General features: G+C 34.4%; 6 protein-coding genes across 9 annotated transcripts in view; 2 read left to right on the forward strand and 4 right to left on the reverse strand.

Annotated features, from left to right (window-relative positions):
• Positions 1-34: 34 nt before the first annotated feature.
• On the reverse strand, positions 35-1869 carry LOC116343581. Its single transcript, XM_031771736.1, has 5 exons — positions 1292-1869; positions 1185-1229; positions 806-1118; positions 603-739; positions 35-528 (listed from the first exon to the last, which is right to left on the reverse strand). The coding sequence occupies exons 1-5, from the start codon at positions 1632-1634 to the stop codon at positions 143-145; spliced, it is 1224 nt and encodes a 407-aa protein (XP_031627596.1). The 5' UTR covers positions 1635-1869; the 3' UTR covers positions 35-142.
• A 390-nt stretch (positions 1870-2259) lies between these two features.
• LOC116343579 (alanine aminotransferase 1-like) lies at positions 2260-7758 on the forward strand. 3 transcript variants are annotated; one of them, XM_031771733.1, is made up of 6 exons: positions 2260-2480; positions 3592-3948; positions 5128-5217; positions 6157-6853; positions 6923-7312; positions 7417-7758. In XM_031771733.1, exons 2-6 carry the CDS (start codon positions 3661-3663, stop codon positions 7563-7565), a joined length of 1614 nt encoding a protein of 537 aa, XP_031627593.1. In that variant the 5' UTR covers positions 2260-2480; positions 3592-3660; the 3' UTR covers positions 7566-7758. The 3 variants fall into 3 exon arrangements, with proteins under 3 accessions (XP_031627593.1, XP_031627592.1, XP_031627591.1); XM_031771732.1 differs by lacking the exon at positions 2260-2480 and adding an exon at positions 2707-2809; XM_031771731.1 differs by lacking the exon at positions 2260-2480 and adding an exon at positions 3222-3290.
• Positions 7759-8005: 247 nt separating this feature from the next.
• LOC116344501 (pickpocket protein 11-like) lies at positions 8006-9076 on the reverse strand. Its single transcript, XM_031773082.1, has 5 exons — positions 8969-9076; positions 8628-8910; positions 8533-8563; positions 8276-8466; positions 8006-8144 (listed from the first exon to the last, which is right to left on the reverse strand). The coding sequence occupies exons 2-5, from the start codon at positions 8896-8898 to the stop codon at positions 8020-8022; spliced, it is 618 nt and encodes a 205-aa protein (XP_031628942.1). The 5' UTR covers positions 8899-8910; positions 8969-9076; the 3' UTR covers positions 8006-8019.
• A 766-nt stretch (positions 9077-9842) lies between these two features.
• LOC116343674 (pickpocket protein 19-like) lies at positions 9843-11941 on the reverse strand. Its single transcript, XM_031771879.1, has 6 exons — positions 11860-11941; positions 11271-11363; positions 11019-11208; positions 10828-10960; positions 10603-10727; positions 9843-9856 (listed from the first exon to the last, which is right to left on the reverse strand). Exons 1-6 carry the CDS (start codon positions 11878-11880, stop codon positions 9843-9845), a joined length of 576 nt encoding a protein of 191 aa, XP_031627739.1. The 5' UTR covers positions 11881-11941.
• A 2679-nt stretch (positions 11942-14620) lies between these two features.
• LOC116343597 lies at positions 14621-16362 on the forward strand. Its single transcript, XM_031771771.1, has 2 exons — positions 14621-14744; positions 14814-16362. Exons 1-2 carry the CDS (start codon positions 14689-14691, stop codon positions 16225-16227), a joined length of 1470 nt encoding a protein of 489 aa, XP_031627631.1. The 5' UTR covers positions 14621-14688; the 3' UTR covers positions 16228-16362.
• A 1393-nt stretch (positions 16363-17755) lies between these two features.
• Positions 17756-24095, reverse strand: part of LOC116343595 (low-density lipoprotein receptor-related protein 2) — a 128649-nt gene continuing 122309 nt past the window's right edge. For both annotated transcript variants that reach the window (XM_031771767.1, XM_031771768.1), the window contains exons 33-50: positions 22809-24040; positions 22626-22733; positions 22511-22535; positions 22348-22439; positions 22230-22277; positions 22052-22141; positions 21846-21979; positions 21683-21771; positions 21577-21607; positions 21472-21482; positions 21291-21403; positions 21103-21217; positions 20864-20988; positions 20640-20765; positions 20426-20573; positions 18819-20339; positions 18497-18744; positions 17756-18403 (exon numbers count right to left, since the gene is read on the reverse strand). In XM_031771767.1, the coding sequence (XP_031627627.1) occupies positions 18180-18403; positions 18497-18744; positions 18819-20339; positions 20426-20573; positions 20640-20765; positions 20864-20988; positions 21103-21217; positions 21291-21403; positions 21472-21482; positions 21577-21607; positions 21683-21771; positions 21846-21979; positions 22052-22141; positions 22230-22277; positions 22348-22439; positions 22511-22535; positions 22626-22733; positions 22809-24040 (4480 nt within the window). In that variant the 3' untranslated portion in view covers positions 17756-18179. The remainder of the gene's footprint in view (positions 18404-18496; positions 18745-18818; positions 20340-20425; positions 20574-20639; positions 20766-20863; positions 20989-21102; positions 21218-21290; positions 21404-21471; positions 21483-21576; positions 21608-21682; positions 21772-21845; positions 21980-22051; positions 22142-22229; positions 22278-22347; positions 22440-22510; positions 22536-22625; positions 22734-22808; positions 24041-24095) is intronic.

Consider the following 24095-nt stretch of genomic DNA (forward strand, 5'->3'; position numbering starts at 1 on the left):
TGTTAAAGTAGTAAATCATCAAATTTATTTAAAAAAAAATAAAATAAATTTGTACATCCTACACACAAAAGGATGTATATAATGCATATTTTGAACAGTCTGGCATACAAAGTGTTTAAAATGATTTAAAATAAAATAATGGTTAGCTTTCATTCTCAGCATCTCGAATTAATGTCATAATACTCATTTGTAGCGTTCTCGACTTTTGTTTGGGCATGTTTCGCATTACTTCGGCCACAAAATTTCCAAAGAAATTGAATTCGTCTTGTTTTACCGCTGGATTTGACACCGGAACACTCGATATCGTCTCAATATTTGTTCCTTGATTTATCAACGTACTTTGTTTGTTGATGTTGATATCATCTGTGACCAGTTCCTCTTCAAACGACGTGAAAAGGTCATTGGATGTCGCATTCACATACGATTCTTCAATTATGTTACTGGACGATATTGTAATATTTTTCCCTGGTTTCATTTCTTCTGTGATGATTTTATACGTTGTTTGTTGCTTTTTTGGCGATAATTTTTCTGCAAGCATCAGCGAAAGAGAAAGAGTTTTAAAAAATAAATTCTTTGACTTTGATGAATGTTAAAACACTCACGTTTTTTGGTGACCGGTTCGCATGTAGTTTCTTCTTCGTATGCGACACTTTCATTTTGCAGTACGATTGTCTCCGATGAAATGTAATGATCATGATCACCACTAATGGTAAGATATTCTTCAACATCAGCCTCCTCTCTGCCAAAAACAACAATATTTCATCACGAGCGTTCACAAAAATGCACAAAAGTCAAATAAACTTACTCAATTTGTTCGTATTTTGTTGAATGTTGGTCATCAATAATCGAATCCAAAAATCTTAGATGTTCATAGTAGCGATACTTTGGTTTAGCGTCTCCGTGTTCGCTGGCTGCCCGCCGAACTTTATGGTATCTATCTCGAATATTTTTCCAGACTTTCGGCAACTTTGCAATTGGAATCAAATGATTTAAGGCGCCATACACCTCTTCCCATTGTTCACGTCGCCTGGTATGTTTTGAACCTTTCTCTTGAACGGCTTGCGGATTGTACAACAACGGTCTTTTTGCCACTTCCGATATCAAAATCTCATTGATATCTAAAATTTAAAACGAAATTGATATTAAAAAATCATCTTGAGTTTTTCAATAAATATACTGTTTACCGTGCACCAAAAATTCATCACTTCCTTCATCCACAACGTCGCTTTCTGTAAAAAGAAACAATTTGTATTAACAACATCAACGCGGTGAGTATAAACAAAATGTTTACCATCTGCATCTTCTTTGATCAAATGTATTGTATTATCGGGGTCTTTTTTCACACGAAATGTTTGATTCAATGAAATATTGTGTTGTTTTCGCAGATGTTTGCTTAGATTGCCCGTCGATGTGGATCGTTGATATTTTTTTATTCTTTGATTACCGAAGCAATGCGTACAGTAGACATGCTTCTTATCAACGGCGTCATTAAGTTTTATTGCACCAAAATGCTTCCAAACACCACTCGACGACTTATCACTGCGATCATTTAAAATTATAAACTCTGGATTAAATTCCGTTATATTCAACGTTATTTCAGGAGCATCCATAAGCTCGTGAATTATCTCATCCATATTCAATTTTTTACTTAATTTCACTAATACAAATATATCCACCAAATTGTACAACGCTTCACACTTTATTGTCTTGAAAACGCGAATTTAAAAAAAATTCACAAATTTCGACTTTTTGACGATGAAAAGCAAACAATCAATAAACAAAACAATAATAAACAAGCCAGTGCACGGCAACGTTTTTGGCTTTAATTATGAGAAGCACGACATCGGTCTTCTTTCGAGCTGCTAAATAGTAAATTTTTTTGCGTTGTCAAATCGATTTTGACGGCTCGATACAGCGCCCCCTGAGGATAATTAAATAGAACCCAGCTGACGTGAGAACTGGGCGCGTTGTCGGCTGAAGCTGTTTGTATTTTTCTGGGGGTTTTTATTCTTCTTCTTTTAAAATATCTCTTCGGATAGACGATTTTTTTTTTTTTTTCAATAAAATACTTGAATTTTTCAATCAAAGCAAAGTGTTGAAATTTTTGAATAAAAACATTTGTGTGAGTATGTTCGATGGTAACACTCAAAAATATAACGTCAATATCAGATGAAATCAGCACTCATACGCACACATATGCAAACCACTCCAAAGCTGATGCTGATGTTTACATTTTGGTCATTTCATTGGTCTCACACATATGACATATCGCTGAGTGAGAAATATAGAGGGAATCAAATCAATCGCGACATTTTCGCTGCGCAAACTTTCGCCTGTTTTGTATGTGCATAGTCGCTCATTTAACCGGTTGATTATACACTTGGTGATAGTAATTATTAAAATAAAAACGTAGATTCCACATCGATTCGGAACAAAAAGGGAAAATTATTCGTGGCAGATTCTTGTTCGAGTATTAATCGGTATGTGCATAAGAATAATCGAAACGAAAGGCTTTTACGTAATTCAAATGATTGAGCAAAAAATGAATATGGGAAATTGTGTGAAAATGAGTTTTTTTTTATGAATCTATGATATTTGGATGAGTGCCAAAAGAATAAGCGGATGCCAACGAGAAAAAAAAAATAGTTTTTTTCGCTACTGTGTTGCAGTGCTGAGAGGACTTTGAGTTTGTTCAAGGTGGAAAGTTGTGAAAGTCAGCATTTTCCAGTCCGTCATTGTCACTGAACATTTCCTAAATAGCAAACGAGACATTAAGAGCGTTTTTCATTTCTGAACTATGAACTTGAATGTAAATCAAAGCAGTGATAGACAGACACGTTCTAGCAAACATAGTGAATTTGTTTTTTTCTTTCATTGAATTCCTTGTTTACATTGAATATAATGAACAATATTTATGTGAGCTGTCGGTGATAATAATTAGATGAGAAAACAAAAATAGAAGAAAATAGAAATTATAAATCAACTGATAACATTGCATTACCATTTTAGTGATATGCATTTTTCTACGCCTGATTACACATTCCTTGTGTTATAAAGAAAGAAATAAACCGAAAACCCTGTGAATTGCCCCATATATATTCACGTTTCATAACATTCATTTCAGCTGATAGCTGGTTGCTTCATTGAGGCACCGACTATCAGTTCATTCATTCAAATTGACGTAAACAAAGTCCACTTGATATTGTCAACTGTAATTGGTGGCTCATGTCAAAGTAATGCAAATATACAACTATTCCCAATTTCTATTGCGAGAAAAAATCGATGAACAAGTACAGAAGAAAAAAAAAAAACAAATTAAATTGCCTGACAGCAGCTCAGCTACAAAGACAGTTGCTCTTTCAGTATACACAGTTTCCCCTTTCAGCCATTGAATTCCTTTTAAAATTCGCACTCAAACAATATTCCACAAATACAAACATGATTTTATTCGTGCCACACAAGCACACCACTTCATTTACACGATAATGTCTTCGCAGCTTGCGCGCGTACACATACATATATACATGTCCACTGTATCCATACAGGCATTCCTAAATAATTCATTTTTTTATCGTTTCTTTTTGCCCATAGATAAAGAGAGCGAGAAAGAGACGACCAACCAGTACAACTGAACGAAGCAATCAACCAAAACTGACAAAAATGATTAGTAGTCGTTGTTTGAATACGGTGTTGAGTAGCAGTGCTCGTAAAAGTAGTCGTCTATCGGCACAAAATCACCATCGTCAATTTAGCAGTTTATTATCAACGACGGTTTCAAAGCCATCTCAATCGTCTGTCGACTGTGAACAAAGTAACAAACGAACAATGGCATCATCAGCTAAAACATTGACATTGGATTCAATAAATCCAAATGTCATTAAAATGGAATATGCCGTACGTGGCCCGTTGGTCACCCGTGCCGGTGAAATTGAAAAGGAAATTAAGCAGGTACGACAATAGAAATTAGCGATCAACATATTTTTCGCCAAAATTTTGATGTGATTTTTTCTTGGGTGGCGTGATCAAAAATAGAACGAACTTAAAAAAGTGTTTGCATTACGTTGTGTATCATTTGGATCGTTCTTCTTCCGTCAAGTCGGTGACTTGGAATATATATATGCAAATCTAATTGTGTTGAATATCATATTGTGACGTAAGATCGACTTTGCGTTTTAAATGTTCGAAAAATGCAAGTTTCTTTCCACTTTGACTTCCTACGATTGATATTCATATATTAAAAATTCATATCACGCGAAAAATATACACACCAACCGTCTGCTGTTTTATATACGTTTGTTTGTTTGTTTTTTTCCTTTTGTTTGCTTTGTTTTGAACGTTTTTTTTTTTGTCGTGCAAAGTTCGTAATAAATGGATATCAACGTGGTTTTCCATTGATACGCAGAAAGAAAAAGTCATGTGGACTACGTGCATTTCGATGATAGAAAAGTAAGTCGTCATCGGTGTGAATAAACTGAAAACATCAATAAAGAATATTGCATGGCACATTGTTGAGTACAAAAGTCCCCTTTAAATTCCACTCGAACCAAATACGCATGTTCAATTCCTCCTCAATTATCTTCACCTTTTCTCTTCAGAACGTGGATAGATTTGTTTTTGCCAAATTTTAGCCGAAAACGTCACATTACAATGTTCTTCTTTTGTAAAAGAAAACAAACGTTTGTTTTGATAGCCACGATTGAATCGAAACGTCAATTGAAATACTTGAAAAATATCACACAAATATCGATCCGTGCATGTTAAATGAGTTGCGACACAAGTGATATATTTCGTTTTGAATAAAAATTCATGCACATGCAAGTGCAATTATTCGACAGAAAACAACGTAAAGGAAAACGTTCAAGAATTCAATTTAGGTGTGTTATACACCGTGTGTTTTTTCCAATGTTAATTTTTTCCGAATCACCAAAGCAAAGCAGCGTGAATAATACATATTATTAGCGAATGGGTCGTATTGTACAAAAATTGACATTGATGAAATAATTCGCTGTGCTTCAAAATTGTATGCTTTCAAATATTATTTCGCCTCCGGGCCATTAATTTCATCCATTAATCCTACATTGAATACATTTTTGTTATATAATTTTTTCTTTGCTTTTATTTTTTTAGGGCGTCAAAAAGCCATTCAACGAAGTGATTCGTGCCAATATTGGTGACTGTCATGCTATGGGACAACCATACATCAAATTCCTACGAGATGTAAGTAATATATCAAAATCGAGTTCCGTTCAATCTATAATCGGTTTGTCGCTGTAAAATCCAGTCGAATTAAATTTGAACTTATATTTGTAACATCTGTTTATATCCAGTTTACACCAAGTATTGGATTCTGACAAGTTTTTTTCTCGCTACATCGTGACATTTAAATAACAAGTGACCACATGCCGCATTTAATTATGAATTCAGAAATAAATGCGAGAATTTAACTGGAATTTTACAAATGGCAATAAAATGTTGCTTCAAAAGCTTCTTTTTACAGTCGACTATTGCTGTTCATTGAGCAACGTTCACTCTCTGCTAAACAGAGTCTGCCGCCAAGTAAATGTAAATTCCAATTGGAGTATATACTTTATACGTGATCACGCGATGTTAATTTGATCTTCTCATTGCTTATGTAATATTCACACTCTGTGTTAATTGTTTATAGAATTTTTCAATTGATTCATATGTAAAACCATTGAATATTGAAAATGTTGCTTTGTAAATTGGAAGATTGTTTACAAAATTCGAAAATGTCCAATTTCAACTCCAGGCGAATTCAATATTTTGCCAAATAAACACTTGAGCCAATGTTCATCGTGAACATGCGCTTGATGGCGTCCTTGTTATTCACTGTGTGCGAATAACTGTTTGGCTGATAATAATTATTAAATAACACAACTTGTTTCAATGAATGGCGATAACATTTATCGATGGGACTCAAATGAAATGTTTGAATTGTAAAATCCTCCAAAATTGCGATAAGATTTGTTCGGCTTTTGTATAATTCAATTTGATTTTACATTGAATGCCGGTTAGGTTTGTACGGTTCAAAGTGATTTTAATAGCAATAATAATCGTTCATGCAGAATAATCGCTTAATAAGATTAATTGTATGATAAGATTAATTTAATCACGTACTCAATTCCATTCTAATAGGTACTGGCTCTTGTGATTGATCCAACAAATTTCAACGAATCGAAATATCCAGAAGATGCAAAGAAACGTGCTCAAGCCATCCTCGATGGATGCGGTGGTAAATCGGTTGGTGCCTACTCCGATTCAGCCGGAATTGAGATTATTCGACACCATGCTGCCGAGTACATTCAGAATCGTGACGGTGGCATCCCTGCACGATGGGAAGATGTTTACTTGTGTGCTGGTGCATCACAATCCATTAAAGCTGTGATGAATTTATTGAATAAAAAAGTCGATGGAAAGAATCCCGGAATTATGGTGCCAATTCCTCAATATCCATTGTATTCGGCAACCATTGCTGAATTTGGAATGCAACAAATTGGCTACTATTTGAATGAAGAGACCAATTGGGGTCTTGACATTCCGGAATTGGAGCGTGCACTTGGCGAAGCGCAAAAAGAGTGTGCACCACGCGCCATTGTTGTCATCAATCCGGGAAATCCAACCGGTCAAGTATTACCACGCGAAAATATTCAAAATATCATCAAATTCGCACACAAACATCACTTATTCGTCTTTGCTGATGAAGTTTATCAAGACAATGTTTATGAAAAGGAATCTACTTTCCATTCATTCAAAAAAGTCTTGATCGAAATGGGCGCACCGTACAACACAATGGAATTGGCCAGCTTTATGTCGTGCTCAAAAGGATATATGGGTAAAATACATTTGACATTATTTGATAAAATGATTTTGACCAAGAAAACATTTTTCTGAATATTTATAGGTGAGTGCGGTATTCGTGGCGGATACGTTGAATTGATCAATTTGGAGCCACAAGTTAGAGCCATGTATCAAAAATCGATTTCAGCACAATTGTGCCCAACCACAGTTGGACAAGCTGCTATCGATGTCGTTGTTAATCCACCGAAAAAGGGCGAACCATCGTACGATCAATGGTATAAGGAGAAAATGACCGTATTGAATTCATTGAAAGAACGTGCAAAACTCGTTGCCGACACATTCAATTCATTCGAAGGATTCTCGTGTAACACGGTGCAAGGTGCTATGTACGCATTTCCACAATTCAAACTGCCACCAAAGGCCATCGAAGCAGCGAAACAAGCTGGACAACAACCAGATGTCTTCTATGCTTTCCAATTGCTTGAAGAAACAGGTACAAAGTGATTGGATTTGTCTTGAAAATCAAATTGAAGTCATTTCACAGCTTCAAATTAACCGAATCATAACTTGGTTATAATAAATGATTTTTGTTTATAGGAATTTGCATTGTTGCTGGAAGCGGATTTGGCCAGAAACCAGGTACATATCATTTCCGAACTACCATCTTGCCGCAAATGGATAAGCTCAAAGATATGTTGAGCAAATTTGAGAAATTCCATCAAAAATTCATGGCGAAATATAAGTAAATGGAAGACAAATCGAACCGATCGGAACCGATATACAAAATTAATATGAAATTATTAAGATGTTGTTACTGATGCTAAAGTGTTAATATTAATATGTATTTCAAACAGTATGCGTTTATTTGAGCGTCACGTTTGAAAAGAGAATTGAAAAATAAAGAAACCGACACATTTGCGGTAAAATTAAGTATTCAAATGAGTTTTTTGAATAACATACTTCTACTCGGTGGATGGCCTTACTTCTACTGAAAAATATTGATTACATAGAGAAAATCATTTTTCTAAAGTTCATGCTTTTATCTTGAATTCTCACCAGGTAAGCAACATCCAAAATATATGTAACTTATGTTTTGTAAAACTTAAAGACATAAGAGCACAAACATTGTTGTCGTTCCATTCAAAAACTCCTATATCAAGTCTAACTGGTGACAATAATTTTTTACACATTCCTGCGGTTTTATGCATTTTGATTCACTCTCCTGGAATATGCCCGATAGAGATACTTCAATGCAAAGTAGATGGGTTCGATGATGCTTATGAAACTGCATCCAAGAAAAAGTGCTCCAGATCCACCGACTGATACTGTTTTCACAAGATGAAAAACAATTCTCAACATTATACATCAAAGAGGGGGAAAAAGACTTACAATAGACTAGCCCAAGAATTGTTTTTGTATTAATCTATAGGCTAGTATCTATAGGTACAATACACACCAATTAAGAAATACGATGCATATTTGACGTCACGTTTTAATCTCCTTTCTTTAACGCTCAGGTTTTCGACAATTAAAACTTCATCGCCCTTCAGAAGTGATCGCGTGAAACGATAATCAATTGAGTTGCACCTTGGATGGCAAGTGCAGTTTTTCTTGACCTCACTCCAATGATTTTTTGATAAGCAAATCCTAAAATTGTGTGAAAGTAAAGCATTTTAAATTTTAATTTTTGTCAACATTTGGAGAATGATTTACATTTCAGTCACGTTACAAATCGGTCCAAGGCCTGAAAGTAAATAAATGTGATGATGATAATTATTTATATTTGTGCTACAAACTGTATGTTGTACCAATTTTGTAAAAGAATGGACGACATCCACACAAATTAAGTGCTGCATTAACGTTACACTCCATTAAGCATAGGTTTTGTGTGTATGAACCAAGTGGATAACTGTAATCGGATGTAGTTTCTGTATCAAATCTACACTTGCGTTTCTCAATTCCAAACATTTTACTACGATCGCTGGTAACTACTTCATCTACGTCTATGGTAAATTCAACGGCAGTCATGGGGCTCAACACACTTTTTGGAGATCTTTTCATATTGAGAATATCGTTCATATCATGGAAATACTATTGAAATAGAAAAGATTAAGCTTTTGGCTCGATGAGCAAAATAAGATCTACATACAACTGTTGCTGTTTTACCAGGATGTATATATGGACTCTCAGTAAAGCATAGCTGATATGCATAACATTTTTCCTCCACCAACGAATCATAAAAATATATATTTTCTCGATCGCTTTGACACAAATACACAAATAGCGGATTAAAAATTAATATACTTTGTTTGAGTTCATTCGAGTCAAGAAACCATGACAAACGTTAAATTTTGTTTTTGTTGACAAAAGTTTTATTCTCACCAGCTAAATATAAAAAAACAAGCGCACTTTCTATCTTTACAAACAACACACAACTTCATTCACACTCACAGTTCCATTTTGTCAATACCTGACATTATCTACTGCCTTGAAGTACTTAAAGAGCGTCGTCATGAGCGAGTAACATATTCCAGCTTCTGTTACAACGGAACGAAATCTATCAGACGGTCCATTGGGATGTTTCAGCTACTGGCATGCAAACAGGATGAAAAATCAAATGAATTATGACTTATTCGAAAAAATTGATAATTCATGAAATATTCGTACATTTATCGCTATTTCCAGCAAATCTTCTCCGCTAAGATTTTTCAACAAATCTGTATTTTCAAATTCATCGATCGAATGCATATTATCCGCATTTAAGGCACCAATTATTTTCAAATAGCGTTGGTAGTCTTTGTGAATTGATCTATCGTCACCGTTCGGCATTCTTTCATGGCGCTCGTAAAACTCATCAATAAAACTTTCATTTACATAATCGGAACAAACCGTGATTGTTGGGTGACTATAGGACCAACTATGATAATTGGTTTCCATACTAAATACAAATGGATCGACTATAAATCGAATTATTTGGTTCACGCAAATCGAAAACGTTAAGTAGTTGAACGAGACCACCAATATTAGCCAACCAATTCTGTTACGAAATGAACATGTTTTTTTAGAAATAGCAACATGTAAATTTGCATTTATTCGAACCTTTCAATTGTAGTATAATTTTCATTAGCCACATGATTGAATCCTTGAACACTTGTCTCCCGAGGAAATCTACTCAAAAGCAAATTCACTTTCAGATTGATTTTTGTAATTCGAGGAACGCATTTAAAAATATTCACAAACATTTTATTAATATTTATTATTGAAAATATCACACCAAAAATCAGTTTTAAACATGTCACCAGGAAAAATAAAATTGAACTAATCACAGAACATTGTTGAAAAAACTCATTTTCAAATCAATAAAAATTTAATCAAATTAAGTCACATGAATGCTAGCATATTCAAGGTGATTTTTTGTATTTCATTTGAAGTTTCAATAAATTAAAATTGTAATTCTACTGTTGGCAAGGAAAACTATTAAATTAGCTAAAGCATTTTATGACTATTTGAATGCAACATCAATCTTTATGAAATAAAAACACCATCTGGTGAACACAAAAGGACAGACATAATGATGAAATATGTTGATCTGATATACAATAGATGGTGATCGTATGAAAATAACGTAAAAGTCATTGAATATTTTAAGTCTAGAGTATAGTTTGTGTCGTTATGAGGGATTCCTGGATTGAACAACACTTTTCTAAAATCTTCGCAAAAACCAAATATAAATTATCTCCACCAAGCTGAGGAATGATGCCGCAAAAAATAAATTAATGATACTTCCGATGGTAACAACGAGATCAAGATTTGTATAAGAGACATTACGAACAAGTTTCGTGGGTTGATTCAATACTTCAATTGTCAGTGACGACACGTTTCTTGATTTTTCATATACACGTTTTTTCCTATTTACATAAAAACTACAAACAAAAAAAGAATGACAACCAACATGAGATTCTATTGAGAGTTCACCAATAGATTTACGTGTGAACTGACACCACTCACCCAACTAAATCAATATTCATCTCAGTACATGTGGAAAGGCATGGTTTGTAAATCATTTGCGCATTTGCTATATATTTCGTAGTATGTTTCTTGATACATTCCATCTGTTTATGATTACAGTATTGATTCGCATCTGTAAATAATGATTAATTTAAATACATTCAAGGAATCAATTAACGGTGATGCTTTACATTCAATCGGTGCAAAGTGTAGTGTACAATTGCACAAATCCAAATCTATTTGAACTCGAGTATAAATCAAGCACGATTGAAAGTTGTACGGAAGTGATGCATTTAGTGGCCAACGTTCGTCTGAGAATCGACATTGTCGCTTTTCAATCGATATATCTTGCACATCTGCTGTATTTACTATTTGAGTAGTCTATAGATTTTTTTTATTTAATATATTTTATGGACATTAAAAATACTGTAAAAGTGAATTACTCGAAATCTCATTTCCACGTCTGAATTGTCATACAGAGTAAAATACCATTTCTTAACACTGCTTGGAAATTCACTTGGACTATGCGCAAAGCCCTATTGGTCAAAATATTAAACCATTTTATTTAATGTTTACCATATGCAGGCGGTCCATGTAGGTATAGCAGGCTAAATACAGTGAATCTAATTTTTTTGATAGACAAAATAACAAGCAAAGTAAGCAGAGAAACTCTCCACCAACATAGGATTCATAAACGAATGGCGTGCGAGTGGAGTGTGTCATGCAAAATTTTGTCTACCAAACATATTAGATTCACTGTATAAATAAAATCTTTATCATGAAAAACAAGTGACGAAACCAAGAACCAACTGATATCAATTTTATGATGAAAGTAGTTAGAAAATAATTTGTCTATGTTTTGTGAATAAACACTCAATAGATGTTGCACAATGTATTTCAATACCGTTTTTTAAAAATGATCAACCGAAGGTTCACAAAATCGACTTTTAACCACAGTTGGTTTCATCACTACCGCAAACTGCTTTTTGCTGTAACAATATTTCTTTACTAAATGAGTACAATAGTACATACATTAAAGTCATATCCTTTCATTCGATGATAGGCAAACGAAAATATTATGCTATTTTCAGAAAAACCGTAAGATAATGGTAATTTACTCCAGTCTATATCACTGAAAAGAAAGTGTTATTGAGCATATTCATTAATTGACCGTGCAGTTTTGCGTGTGAAATATGAAACCCATAAATTTGACACTTATTTAGTTCAACGCTTCTCATTTTTCATATATGAAAAATACATTGTATGCTATATTATATTTATACGTCTACTTATACTGCTTTCAAAATTAAAATAATTCATACTTACTAAAAATAAACTGAGTTTGCCACGAAACACACACCCTCATTATAAAATATTTCTCGTTTGAATATCTCATTGCAATTTTCATAATATTTACCATTAAATTGCACATTGTAAAAAATTTCACTGCAATTTGGAAAGAGCTGAATAGAACAATATTTTGTGTTATTTCTACAATTATTATTTTGAAACACAGAAAAAGAATCAAACACAAACCAATGGCTTTATACTCGAAATATCCACACCACAGGTACTATTCATTTCATTACATGCATCTAGTGATCTTTTAAAACGGTAATAGCTTGGCATATGATACGCATAGTCCATTAATTGTTGGTAGAAATCGGGACTGGAATAATCAAGTGTTAACCTTTTAATTGTAAGTCAACATATCATATTTTCCGATGAATTTACTTTTTTGGCTCCTCAATGTTATGTTCTGCATAATATTTCCGAACGAATTTTTCAATTTCCACCGTACTTGCTCTTTCCTCATTCACATTTTTATCAATGCAAACGGAAATGGCTGGAAATTTATTGTTTCTACTCAACTCAACCGAGTCAAAACTTATAACAATTGCACCGTTCAAATAATCGTTTATTGTGTATATAAAGAGTAAAATCATTAATGTGATTGAAACTATCAAAATAATAATCCAAAATATGCTGCAATTATAAAATATAAAATAAAAACAAAATGTGAGTTACTACAAAGGCAGAGTACATTAGATTATGGCACTTTCTATACCGATCAAATATTGCATATTTGTCACCCAAAAATTGAACTCCATGTAAACTACTGTTATTGGCAAAGTAATTGAACCTGCTTCGAAATTGAGTCGATCCCTTCACAGGAGAACAAAATCGTCGAATATGATTTGTAATTGAATTCATTTTTATCCACGAAACGAAACTCAAATCGGCTTGTGATTGTATATTATATAAGCATGAAGCAAATACGTCCTCAAACAAAAGTGCACACAAAGTTACTGCTGCAGTTCGCTCTGAATGTTTATGCAATTAAAAAATCAATGAAATTATTTTATAAGTGGCATTTTTATGGAAAGTGAACACGTTACGTTTCTTTTTTAAAAATAATGAGGACGCTGATCAACATATAATTTTCAACTCAAATTTTTAATACAATGCGATGCCAATTTATTTATCATGATGCTTATTTTAAGTGATACCATTAGGCACGGGTGTGATCTACCTTGCTGTGCCGATAACACATTATTGTTCATTGGAATTATTGTGGCACAATGTATTCGATTGTTCGGGACTACAGCAAACAATCGAATTCATTGTTTCACACACAAAACAATAATTCCGATCGGAACTATTTGGCTAGAATACCACTACTGGTCAGAAGCTTTAAAACATCGACTATTTTCAATTTTTCAGATTCTATCTAATCATCGATCAAATGAAGGTCTATTTTTTATTAAGAAACTTATTCCAACCAGATATTTTCTAAAATTCAGTAAAAAAACATGTTTCGCTCAATTTTAGAAGTATTGTTTTTTCAATATGAAATTTTGATGAAATTCTTCCCTAAACTTATAATTATTTATAACATTTTATAATTCCAACTATTTTCTTCAATATAAGTCTCATTTTATTTTCGGCATGTTCAGTGTTCAATGAAGAATAATATTGAAAAACACTCAAAATTGTAACTAATTTTTAAAACATTATCAAATGAATATAGCTTTAAAATTTTCATAAAAAATGAATGTTTTTCAAAATACATTTTAGAAATTATTCTCAAACGTATTGCAGCATTCCATGTTACATCTGTCAATATAATGATGTAAAATAATAATGTTTATTCACATTCCATCGAATACGTGAATTATTGTTTTCGATCAGACAATATATTTGGATTTTGTCATCTGGAAAACGTTAGGTGATGATACGAAATGAAAACAATAGAAGTGATTGTTATAGTTATGGTAGTATTTATATACCTATGCACACAAGAGATAAAACCAACAAATTATTATAGGATTCCTATTAAAAAAAAAAATAATTTGTAAGGTTTCCTTATAAAATCGCAATATTTTAATAGGAATCCTAATAAATTGGCGCACCCAAACGTCAAATCCAACTTCACTGTATTGAAACAAAATATGTTTTATTATTTAAAGGTTTCCTTATAAAATGTTCTCATATTATAAGGAAACCTTACAAATTAATATTTTAATAGAAATACTGAAATGATTTGTCAGGTTTATTTCTTGTGTGTGAGATGTACAACAATCACTTCCATTGTTTTCACTTCGTATCATCGCCTAACGTTATCCAGATGACAAAATCCAAATATATTGTCTGTTTTCGATATTGCTTTCGGAATGTTTTTCTTTTTCATTCAAAATTTCTCGTACATCAAAAAATGCCATTTTACGTCAGAACCTATGGTTGTGCGTAATCAGTAAAAAGTTACACGTATCAATAAACAGTAGTATAAATATCAGAATAATTTCAGAAGAGAGATCAAAAGTTTCAATAAGTTCAATCAATTTACATCGAGTCAGAAAAATGATATTTCTTCGATCCCGGGGTGAAGAACTGCCAACGTGGCTTTTACTCGCTTTGTAAGTAGAAAAATGGTTTGACATTTTTCGTTGTTATTCTATTAAAAATTAACTTCTCACCCAGAACAGATGTTTCTTTTTATCTCATCAGAGAATTTATGGACTTGACAAGGAGATAATAGACGATCTCACTATACCAAATAGAAACTTTGGTTTCAAAACAATGAACTACTTCATAAACTTGGTGAATGCGAAAAAGCCTCATTTACAAATGATAAACATTACCGACAAAAACACAGTTCAAAACTACAATAAATGCAACACAGACTACGACTTGCAAATTATATACAGTAATCAAATGGGTCTTGACTCAGGAGTAAACTATGTAACAATAGAATCTCGGATCGTTTATAAATCGAGATGTGTTTACGTTTATGACAGTTTGGGTAGATTCGAATTAAATGAACAACAAAAACAAATAATAGATCTTCGATATCCACAAAATTCTATCTATCTTAACCATCCTTCAACGCGGCAGTTGAGTGGACCAGCAAGTGGACCGTTGTCTATTGCATATGCAACACTTTTTGCTAGTGGCGAAGATCCACGAAGATATCCTCTTCGAATGAATATGTCAAATCCTGACCCAACGGTTGAGTTAAGAAGACATATTTTGAGCATGTTTGAAAGCAACGAATTAACGATTTTCCCGAAGGCCGATTCCGAAGGACCTACTCAATTTAGTTCCCAAATTATGAAGGAGCTCGGTTCACCAAAAGAGCCGTTTTCTGATGCTACAATAAATTATTTCATCCAAATGGTTCGATTACAAAAGAAATTCGATATGATAAACCTTAACAACTATAACAAAGCTTACCAGAAAGCAGACCCAAAGCAGAGAGATATTCAAATATTGTACGGTAACGGCACTTCAAATGGTTATTACATTTGTGTATTTTATGAACCATCTGTCAAGAAAGTGTACGTTTATGATATTTTGTTACCGAATAAACTAAGTCCAAGGAACAAGGAAATTATAAAAGAACGTTATCCAGAGCGCATAGAAATCGTTTTTGCTAAACCAAGCAAAGACCAAAAAGAAAAAACAAAAGAATTGGAAAAAAATGTAGCACAAGGGATATTGTTTGGACGGCTAAGACAAATATTCAAGGATAAAACGGAGGGCAAAGAGATAGCTAGAATATCAAGTGGGCCTATGTCAATTGCATATGCAGCATCACTCATTTATCTTTCGAGCAAGAGACATTTTCTTCCGTGTTATAGACATTTTCGTTCTCGAGAAAGCATTTCTGATCTTCAACTTGATAGAATAAACTTAGATGAACCGATCGGCGACAGCCCATACTATGATTTGAGAAAAAGTATTTTAAATTTGTTTCAATCAAATTTATTATACAGAGAAACGGTACATGGTACATATATATCGAATAAGCCTCCACCAAAGACGAGTTATCATTCGTACAGCAGTTCTTCATCATCATCAAGCTCTGGGCTTCGGCCAATAGATTTTTTGTGGTATTGACACCGGCATCCGCCAGTAATAAATTCTGGATCAATACAATTTAAGATAAAATTTGTATTGATTTTTCAATTTTTGTGAATAAATTTGCACATTGAATTGTCCAAAATATCGGCAATAAATTCCGTGTTCAAGTCACCTGTTCGCTTGTCTCTTACCCTCTTGAATACCGTAATTGTATGTCTTCAATCCAGAACCAATCCAACATTCCAACTCAACGATCCAAAAAGAAATTTTGAGAATGAAACTTAAGCGTGTCTTTTTTTTCATTATTTTTGTTGTTTATTTGGAAAATGACAATATTTCTTTTTTCTTTCAATTCAATCAGTTTAAATAAAATCAGAGGAGAAATGAATTTTTGAGCTTCGCTCATACTTTTCATTGTTAACATAACTTTTACCTATCGCGTAAAAATATCATTTTATTTATTTGTTTAATGTTTTATCTCTATCCACTTAATATTGCAATTCAGTAATTATTTTACAAACAGAAAAATAGAGGTTTTTTCCATGATGGTTTAGCTGTATTCTGTTGCGGATTCTTTTTTTTTTATATTTTCATAATATTTCTTTGTTGTTTTGATTCTCTAAACTATTTCATAATACAAGATACACAGTTTGCATCGCATCTAATACATTGTGTAACCGTACACACATCGAGTCTATACCATATATATATATATTCCTTTGATAAAGTTTTTAATAACTGTTAAAATATCTAAATTCAATGATAATAAGAAAGAAGTGGTGAGAAGAGAAAAAAAAATTCAACAGATTTCCGTTCCACAATAAACAAAAATCAACATTTGGAATGGAAACTTATAAAAAAGGAAATAGTCATCGTTCGATCTCGATTGAGAGTTTGAAATGTCGGTTTTCTTTTAGCGCAACAACAAATCAAATTCCCGGAGATTTTTTGGATGGCATACTAATTATAATCGGAATGATACGTTTCAATTCTATGTCATATCCTGCATAAAGATAAATTACTCTGTTTCATTTCTCAAATTACCATATATCAATTGTCTAACACATTCATTCAGAATACTTCATTTTACCGCGTATAAAAATATATTAAATTTTCTATTAATGTTCTCTCTCTTGTTGATCTTTCCATCAGTGTTTGTTATCGTTTGTGTAAATTAAAATCTTACTTCGATCAATTTGCAAAGAAAAAGTCAACGAAATTTTAATTCACGGAGAATAGCATAATGTGTATGAATTAATTCGAAGAATTTTCGGGTGTATTTACACATTCTCGATAATTAGTTTTTGTTTTGCTTAAAAATCTTTCATTTATTACATCTATTTCACATCATATCGTCACCATCGACCAATTTGTTTAGCAGTATTTTTTTTACGTTTTTATAAATTCGCCATTTAATTAACATTTATGATTTCAATTCATATTTATTCTTCATTTTTTATTTACATTCGACTTTTTCCTATATCTGCAAAAAGACATTTTTTTTTAAATAAAAAAAAACACGATGTTGATATTTTGTTTCTTTTTTCTGTTCGAAATTGTCCTACTTTTAGAATGTTTTCGAGAGGAGGATATATTATGCGCTCTCTCTCGAGTTGTTTTTTTTTTGTTGTTGTCAGATCGCAATTGAAATTGAATCGATGAAAATTGTTTTAAGGTTTTTCTTCGCGAATCGAATTGATATATATATGTATATAGTAAAAATTTGTCTACGTCAGTTGTCAATGTTTTTTTTTTGCAACAAAAAATTTGCTACTACAGCTTTAGATCAACCATTGTTTGCATGCTTCTATTGATTTTACATCATAGATTCACTTATGTTTCCTATTTGAAAATTTTGATTTTCGTTCATAGAAATTGTTTTTTTTTTGTTGTTGTTATTATTTTGGCGAATTTTTTTCTTTTTCACATACGCCACGGATGTTTGTATTTTGTTTGGCTTATCGACCTAACCTAAACCATAAATAATATCAGCAATCCGACTTATCCTCTTCGACCAGTTGTTGTGTGTCTTTACCGGTGTCGGCTGATGGATCTAATTTTCTAGTTTTTAATTGTAGCGTTGGTGATGTTTTATGGGTTATACTACTTGGCGCTAGAATTGCTGATACTGGTTCAGTGAATGGTCCATGACTACTGTTTGAACCCGATATTTTTCCATCTTTTGTTACATCTGTTGGCACTTCATAAATTCCTACACAATTTGAAAAGAGAAAAGTTCATTTGATCGAATGACATGTGAAATGAAATGAATGTGCTGCAAAAGCGCAACTTTTTCTTTACTCACCAGAGCCATTTCCTAATGTGGGATCGACCGTTGTACCCGATTGTACGGCGTCGTACATTGGATTCGAGAAATCTCTCGTTTTATGACTGACTGCTTGTAAATTATATCCTTCCATTGGCGGCACATTTGGATCGAGCGGTCCATTTGTTGCTTGATTAAAGTTTGGCGAATTGAATTCCACATTCGTTCCGTGACGGAATGAAACGCTTTGCGATGGTGATAAGCTGCTCAATCTTGCCATTTTACCACTAAAAATACATGTAAATTGATATGAGTTATCTGTTTAGTGCATTTGAATGAAACAAATGAAAATGTAACTTACAATGGTCTCTTTCGGATGACATACCAAACGCCAGCTCCAGCTAGCGACACTAAAGCGATAACCATGATTGGAACAAAAACAGCTGCAAAGGCACCGCCTCCATGACTGTATGAGCTGCCCATTGAGCGTTCACAATTTGCACCAGCAAAATCTGGTAAGCATACGCACATCAAATCACCGGAGTCATCTTCTTGACACACACCACCATTTTGGCATGGGCAAATTCGTGGTGATGGTCGTGGTCTTTCAGCGGCCGCATCACAAATCACTTCGACGGTACTGCGATGTGACGTCATCGGTGCTGTATTATCTGGACAAGCACATCGTCGGCCACCTGGTACAAGCAAACACAAATGCGAACATCCACTCTTAAAGCATGGATTCTTCAGCGATGTATTGTATCGCATTTCGTGGTAAACTTTAATGCCCGATGGATTCACTAGATTCTTTTGTAATGTAACCGGAACACCACGACCGAATTTATCTTGTCGCACCAATTCACCAGTGTCACGTGTTGCCCAGTAAACATTCGATTCAAAAACATCCAATGCAATTGGATGACGTAGGTTTTCACCTTTTAAAATTGAGGTTCTCAAAGTGCCATCCGGTCGCATTGTTTCGATCGTGTTTAATTTGGTATCGACCCAGTAAATTTGATGATCTTGTGCATAATCGATGGTTATACCGGCTGGATGACGAATGGCATCTGTAATCAATGGTCTTCGCTTCGAGCCATCCATCCATGAGACTTCAATTTTCGGCGCACCACCAGCATCGCCCCAGTACATTCGTCCCAATTGTGGATTCACTGCAATTGATGTTGGTACTTCTAAACCGGCACTCACAAGTGCTCGACGATAACGACCGTCTGTTTTGGCAACAAGTACACGACCACGTGGTTTTGTTCCGGTTCGATCAACTTCAGTCCAATACAAATTATCGGCCACCCAATCAACAGCGACGGCGGTTGGTTTTGAATTTCCTTTCATATTCAAATCCTGTGCGAATCCAATCTTTGCTTGGCCATTTTGCGCATTCACCATATACGATCGTTTGATTGTCTTATCGTAGCTATCGGCCCAGAAGATTATTTGGGTTTCAGTGTTGTAATCCAATGCTTCGATTCGTTTTTCAGACTGTATCACATCGAATTCATCTTGTTTTGTCAAATCTAATGCTCGAATTTCATCTCCATTTGCAAACACCAGCGTTATATCTTCTTTTATTGCACGGCAAACACCTGACAAACCGTCCGATGCACGGAATCCATCGCGACATGAACATGAGTATGTTCCGTTCAGGTTCTTACACATGTGACTGCATGTATGATGTCCGGTTGCACATTCATCAATATCGACACATTTCTTTCGATTATCATCCGATATTATATAGCCGTTGAAGCAATGACAAATGTATCCACCGTCTGTTAAATTTGCACAATGCTGTTCACAACCACCACCAACGTCGGTAGCTCCACAATGCAATGTATGATGACAGCCCAATTCATCGGATTTGTCACCGCTGAACATTGAAAAAAAAAAGATTTCGTTATCATTATTTTATTTGAACTTATTTTGATATTGAAAAATGTCATAAATGAAACTTGCCAGTCATCTGCAAAATCGCACACGTTCTTTCTGTCAATGCATTTCTTATTGGCGCACTTGAATTGATTGATTTGATCGCATGGCTTCTGTTTCGTTGCACACAATGTCATATTGTTCTCATCACTTCCGTCACCGCAATTATCGACACCTTAAAATGAAGAAATTTTGCATTAACACACCAAAATATTCCTATGAAGAAATAATAGGGACATACCGTCGCAAATTTGATATCGTGCAATGCAACGATGATTATCGCATTGGAATCGACGTAATGTATCACAATTGAAATTGGAGCAAACAGATGGCGCTTCATCAGATTGATCGCCACAATCATCCGTACCTATTTTTTAAGGAAGCAAGCAAAAGAGAAGCAAATAGTGAATAAATAGACGAATAAATCAAAGGAAAAGGTTCAGAAAGTTTAACACTGCAACTTACCGTCACAAAGATCAGACATGGCAACGCAGAGATGATTACCACATTGGAATCTAGATTCAGGACAATAACGACCGCCTGGGAATCGAGCTGGACAGTTCGCTTCGTCGCTCATGTCACGGCAATCTCTGTTAAATTAAAATTAAAATTCAGTTTGCCACTTGGAACCACTTGAGCATGTTCAATCTAATTCTTTTTCTATTATTTTTGGCATTTAGTTAATAATAAATATTATTCATTACCTGTCACCATCGCATCGGAAATGAGCAGCAATACAATGACCAGAAGCGCATTGGAACGTTCCATTCTTGCACTGATAGTTTTCACAATTCATTTCATCGCTCGAGTCACCACAATCTTAATTGAATAGAAATGAAAGATAATTGATCAAATGATTCCATGTGCTGAGTACCCAAAAAAGGTCACATACCATCTTCATGATCACAACGCCATCTTGATGATATGCACTTGCCATTTGTACAACGGAATTCAGATTCGGAGCACTCACGATATTTGCCTTTGCACTGAGCTTCGGTTTCATCACTAAAATTTTAAATTTTCATTAATACTTCAAGTTTGCAAATTAATAAATTGGTTAATTTGTTACTTACCTTCCATCACCCTGAAGAGAAAAGTGTGTGTGTGTGTGGAAAAGAAATTAATATTAAAAATTTGAATATTTAAAAAAGGGGAAAAAGTACGATAATAATACTTACGCAATCATCGCTAAAATCGCAAGTCCATTGTCTAAAAGAAATTGCGATAAAGTGGTATTTTTTCATAAATATTCGCATTTTTTGCATAAAATTCAAAATTACTTACTTTGGAATACATCTGTTGTTCGAGCATTTGAAATCAGTCTCACTGTTGCACACCGGACAATTTTCTGGCAATTCATCGCTGTTGTCTCTCTGCAATTCCAATGAAATTATATTTTATTTTTGGGAACATTTTTTTCTTTGGTAACATTCTCATAGATACTTACACAATCATCTTTTCCATCGCAGAATAACCATTTTGGTATGCATCGATAGTTCGACTGACCTGGACACCGTTGCCATCCAGTTGTACAATTTCGTTGGCGACACATGTAAGCCGGTTCATCTGAATCATCACCACCTGCAAACGAGCGATTCAAAGAAGTTCAATTTAAAATACCCGAAGGAAGTGAGATTCAAAAAAATCAATTACAATCATTATCGAAGTCACACATCCACAGTTTAGCAATACAACGACCATTCTTGCAAGTAAATTCTGTTTCTGGATCACATTTTCGGTTTGCTGAAATTCACAAAGAAATCATATTGCGTAAATTATATTCAGTCGGAGAAATTGGTTTTTTAAGTAAAATGTAAAAAAGAGAACTTACTGCAGACATGCGGATCTTCATCGCTACCATCATTACAGTCGGGCTCACCTGGTTTTTTAGGAATAAAAATATCAATAATAAAAGGGGCTTAAAAGTACAATGAAAAAGCCACACTAACCATCACAAGACCAGCTCGACAAAATGCATCGTCCGCTTTGTTTGCACTTGAAATCTGAATCTGGGCAAGGCAAGTTACAGTTTCGTTCATCGCTGTTGAAATAGAAAAACCATATTCGTTTGATTATATTCTTTAAATTGAAAGTTGACATATTTTCACATACCTTCCATCGCCACAATCGTCCGTACCTAGAAAAAAGTCAAGAGCATGGAAAAATGGTTTAGTTTACTCTTTGATAGGGAAAAGTTATGTGAAATCTAAAGCAAAATGGTACTAACCATCACAAATCGTTGCTGAAGGTGTACAATTTGTGTTACCGCATTGGAATGTTCCGGCACGACAATGTCGCGGTGCACATGAGGTTGGTTCATCGCTTCCGTCCTTGCCTAAAATTAAAACACACACATAAAGGTTATTATTAGTAACGTCCGCTGGGATTGCATTTCATATTGAAAACGTACAGTCTTTTTCGCCGTCACATTTCCAGAACCAAGGAATACATTTCTCGTCATCACCACCACAACGATGTTGTCCGGCGGTACAGTTGGCGATGCAAGTTTTTGAATCTCGTGCCAGATAGAATTGATTTGGACAAGCGCATTTATAGCTTGGTGCTCCTTCTTCAATGTATCCTTCAATGTTGAGATAGGTCGATTCGGCTGGTGGTGCCAACAAACACAAATGTGAACATCCTCCGTTCGAATCACCGCATGGATTTGTGTATGCAACTTGTCTCAATGGATGATGCACATGAATGTCATACGGTCGATGTGTTGTGTTTCTCAATACTTGTAGTTCTTTTCCAGTGAATTTATTTGCTCGCATAATTGCTTTCAAATTCCAATCGGTCCAATAGAGCATATCATCGAATAGTGACAAAGCGAAAACATGCGGAACCTTAGTACCAGACATGACAATGTGTCGATGACGACCCTCCAAATCAGCGAACGCAATGTAATCCAAATGAGCGTCAGCCCAATAGATGCGATCGGTGAAGAAATCAATAGTTAAAGCATTTGGCCAGGCGATATCATCTTCCCATGTCAAAATTCGTGTGAAATTCGAACCATCCATTCCCATTTTGGCAATGTATGCCTGCAAGTGCCATGATGTAAAGTACAAATATCCGATACCTGGATGCACAACAATGGCACGAGGATCAACAATTCCACTGCGCAATGTTTTGCGTTTTGTTCCATCCAATTCGGCGACGTCCAAATTCTTTGAGTGTCGATCAAGCCAGTACAATTTACGACCCACCCAATCAACCGATATACCCTCTAAGCCATGCGAATCATGACGAATGACCGGCTCTTTGGTTGGTATCTCTTCGGAAGCGGGATCGATGGTTTTCGAACGGAAAATTGTCTTTGCCGTTACATCACAGAAATACATGTAATTTTCTTTGATATCAAAATCTAATGCAACCACATTCATTAAATCTTGATGCACCAAATTCATTTGATGACCATCCGCTGACATATTTCGCAAATAATATTTATTTGTAAAAATAACCCATGGTTTGGTGCTGTCTTTGCGTTTGCATGTATGCTCATCAATTTGACGCTCATAGTATCGTTCATCACATTTACAATAATAGCCGCCTGGTGTGTTGGAACAGTGCTGTGAACATACGCCTGGCGTTTCGAGACATTCGTCTATATCAGCACACGCTTTACCATCAGCAAGTAATCTGTTTGCATTTCGGAATGGAACAGAGAAGACGCGGTGAGAAGACGAAAATAATT

This window comes from Contarinia nasturtii, unplaced genomic scaffold (assembly GCF_009176525.2).
Source record: "Contarinia nasturtii isolate CC-2019 unplaced genomic scaffold, AAFC_CNas_1.1 Cnas_scaffold_1037, whole genome shotgun sequence".
NCBI lineage: Eukaryota > Metazoa > Arthropoda > Insecta > Diptera > Cecidomyiidae > Contarinia > Contarinia nasturtii.

Excerpts from the sequence above, each read along its gene's own strand:
- LOC116343581 (XM_031771736.1), bottom strand. The coding sequence starts at position 1,634 with ATGGATGAGATAATTCACGAGCTTATGGATGCTCCTGAAATAACGTTG. Across the intron at positions 1,230-1,291 it reads GATCAAAGAAGATGCAGATG|AAAGCGACGTTGTGGATGAA; the intron begins GTAAACATTTTG and ends TTCTTTTTACAG. Across the intron at positions 740-805 it reads ACAAAATACGAACAAATTGA|AGAGGAGGCTGATGTTGAAG; the intron begins GTAAGTTTATTT and ends TGTTTTTGGCAG.
- LOC116343579 (XM_031771731.1), top strand. The coding sequence starts at position 3,237 with ATGCAAATATACAACTATTCCCAATTTCTATTGCGAGAAAAAATCGAT. Across the intron at positions 3,949-5,127 it reads TTGAAAAGGAAATTAAGCAG|GGCGTCAAAAAGCCATTCAA; the intron begins GTACGACAATAG and ends TTATTTTTTTAG. Across the intron at positions 7,313-7,416 it reads CCAATTGCTTGAAGAAACAG|GAATTTGCATTGTTGCTGGA; the intron begins GTACAAAGTGAT and ends TTTTGTTTATAG.
- LOC116344501 (XM_031773082.1), bottom strand. The coding sequence starts at position 8,898 with ATGAACGATATTCTCAATATGAAAAGATCTCCAAAAAGTGTGTTGAGC. Across the intron at positions 8,564-8,627 it reads TCCATTCTTTTACAAAATTG|GCCTTGGACCGATTTGTAAC; the intron begins GTACAACATACA and ends ATTTACTTTCAG. Across the intron at positions 8,145-8,275 it reads TGCATCGTATTTCTTAATTG|TATCAGTCGGTGGATCTGGA; the intron begins GTGTGTATTGTA and ends TTGTGAAAACAG.
- LOC116343674 (XM_031771879.1), bottom strand. The coding sequence starts at position 11,880 with ATGAAAGGATATGACTTTAAT. Across the intron at positions 11,364-11,859 it reads TGAAAGGATATGACTTTAAT|GGCTTTGCGCATAGTCCAAG; the intron begins GTATGTACTATT and ends TTTGACCAATAG. Across the intron at positions 10,728-10,827 it reads ATGAATATTGATTTAGTTGG|GAAAAAACGTGTATATGAAA; the intron begins GTGAGTGGTGTC and ends TTATGTAAATAG.
- LOC116343597 (XM_031771771.1), top strand. The coding sequence starts at position 14,689 with ATGATATTTCTTCGATCCCGGGGTGAAGAACTGCCAACGTGGCTTTTA. Across the intron at positions 14,745-14,813 it reads ACGTGGCTTTTACTCGCTTT|ATGTTTCTTTTTATCTCATC; the intron begins GTAAGTAGAAAA and ends CACCCAGAACAG.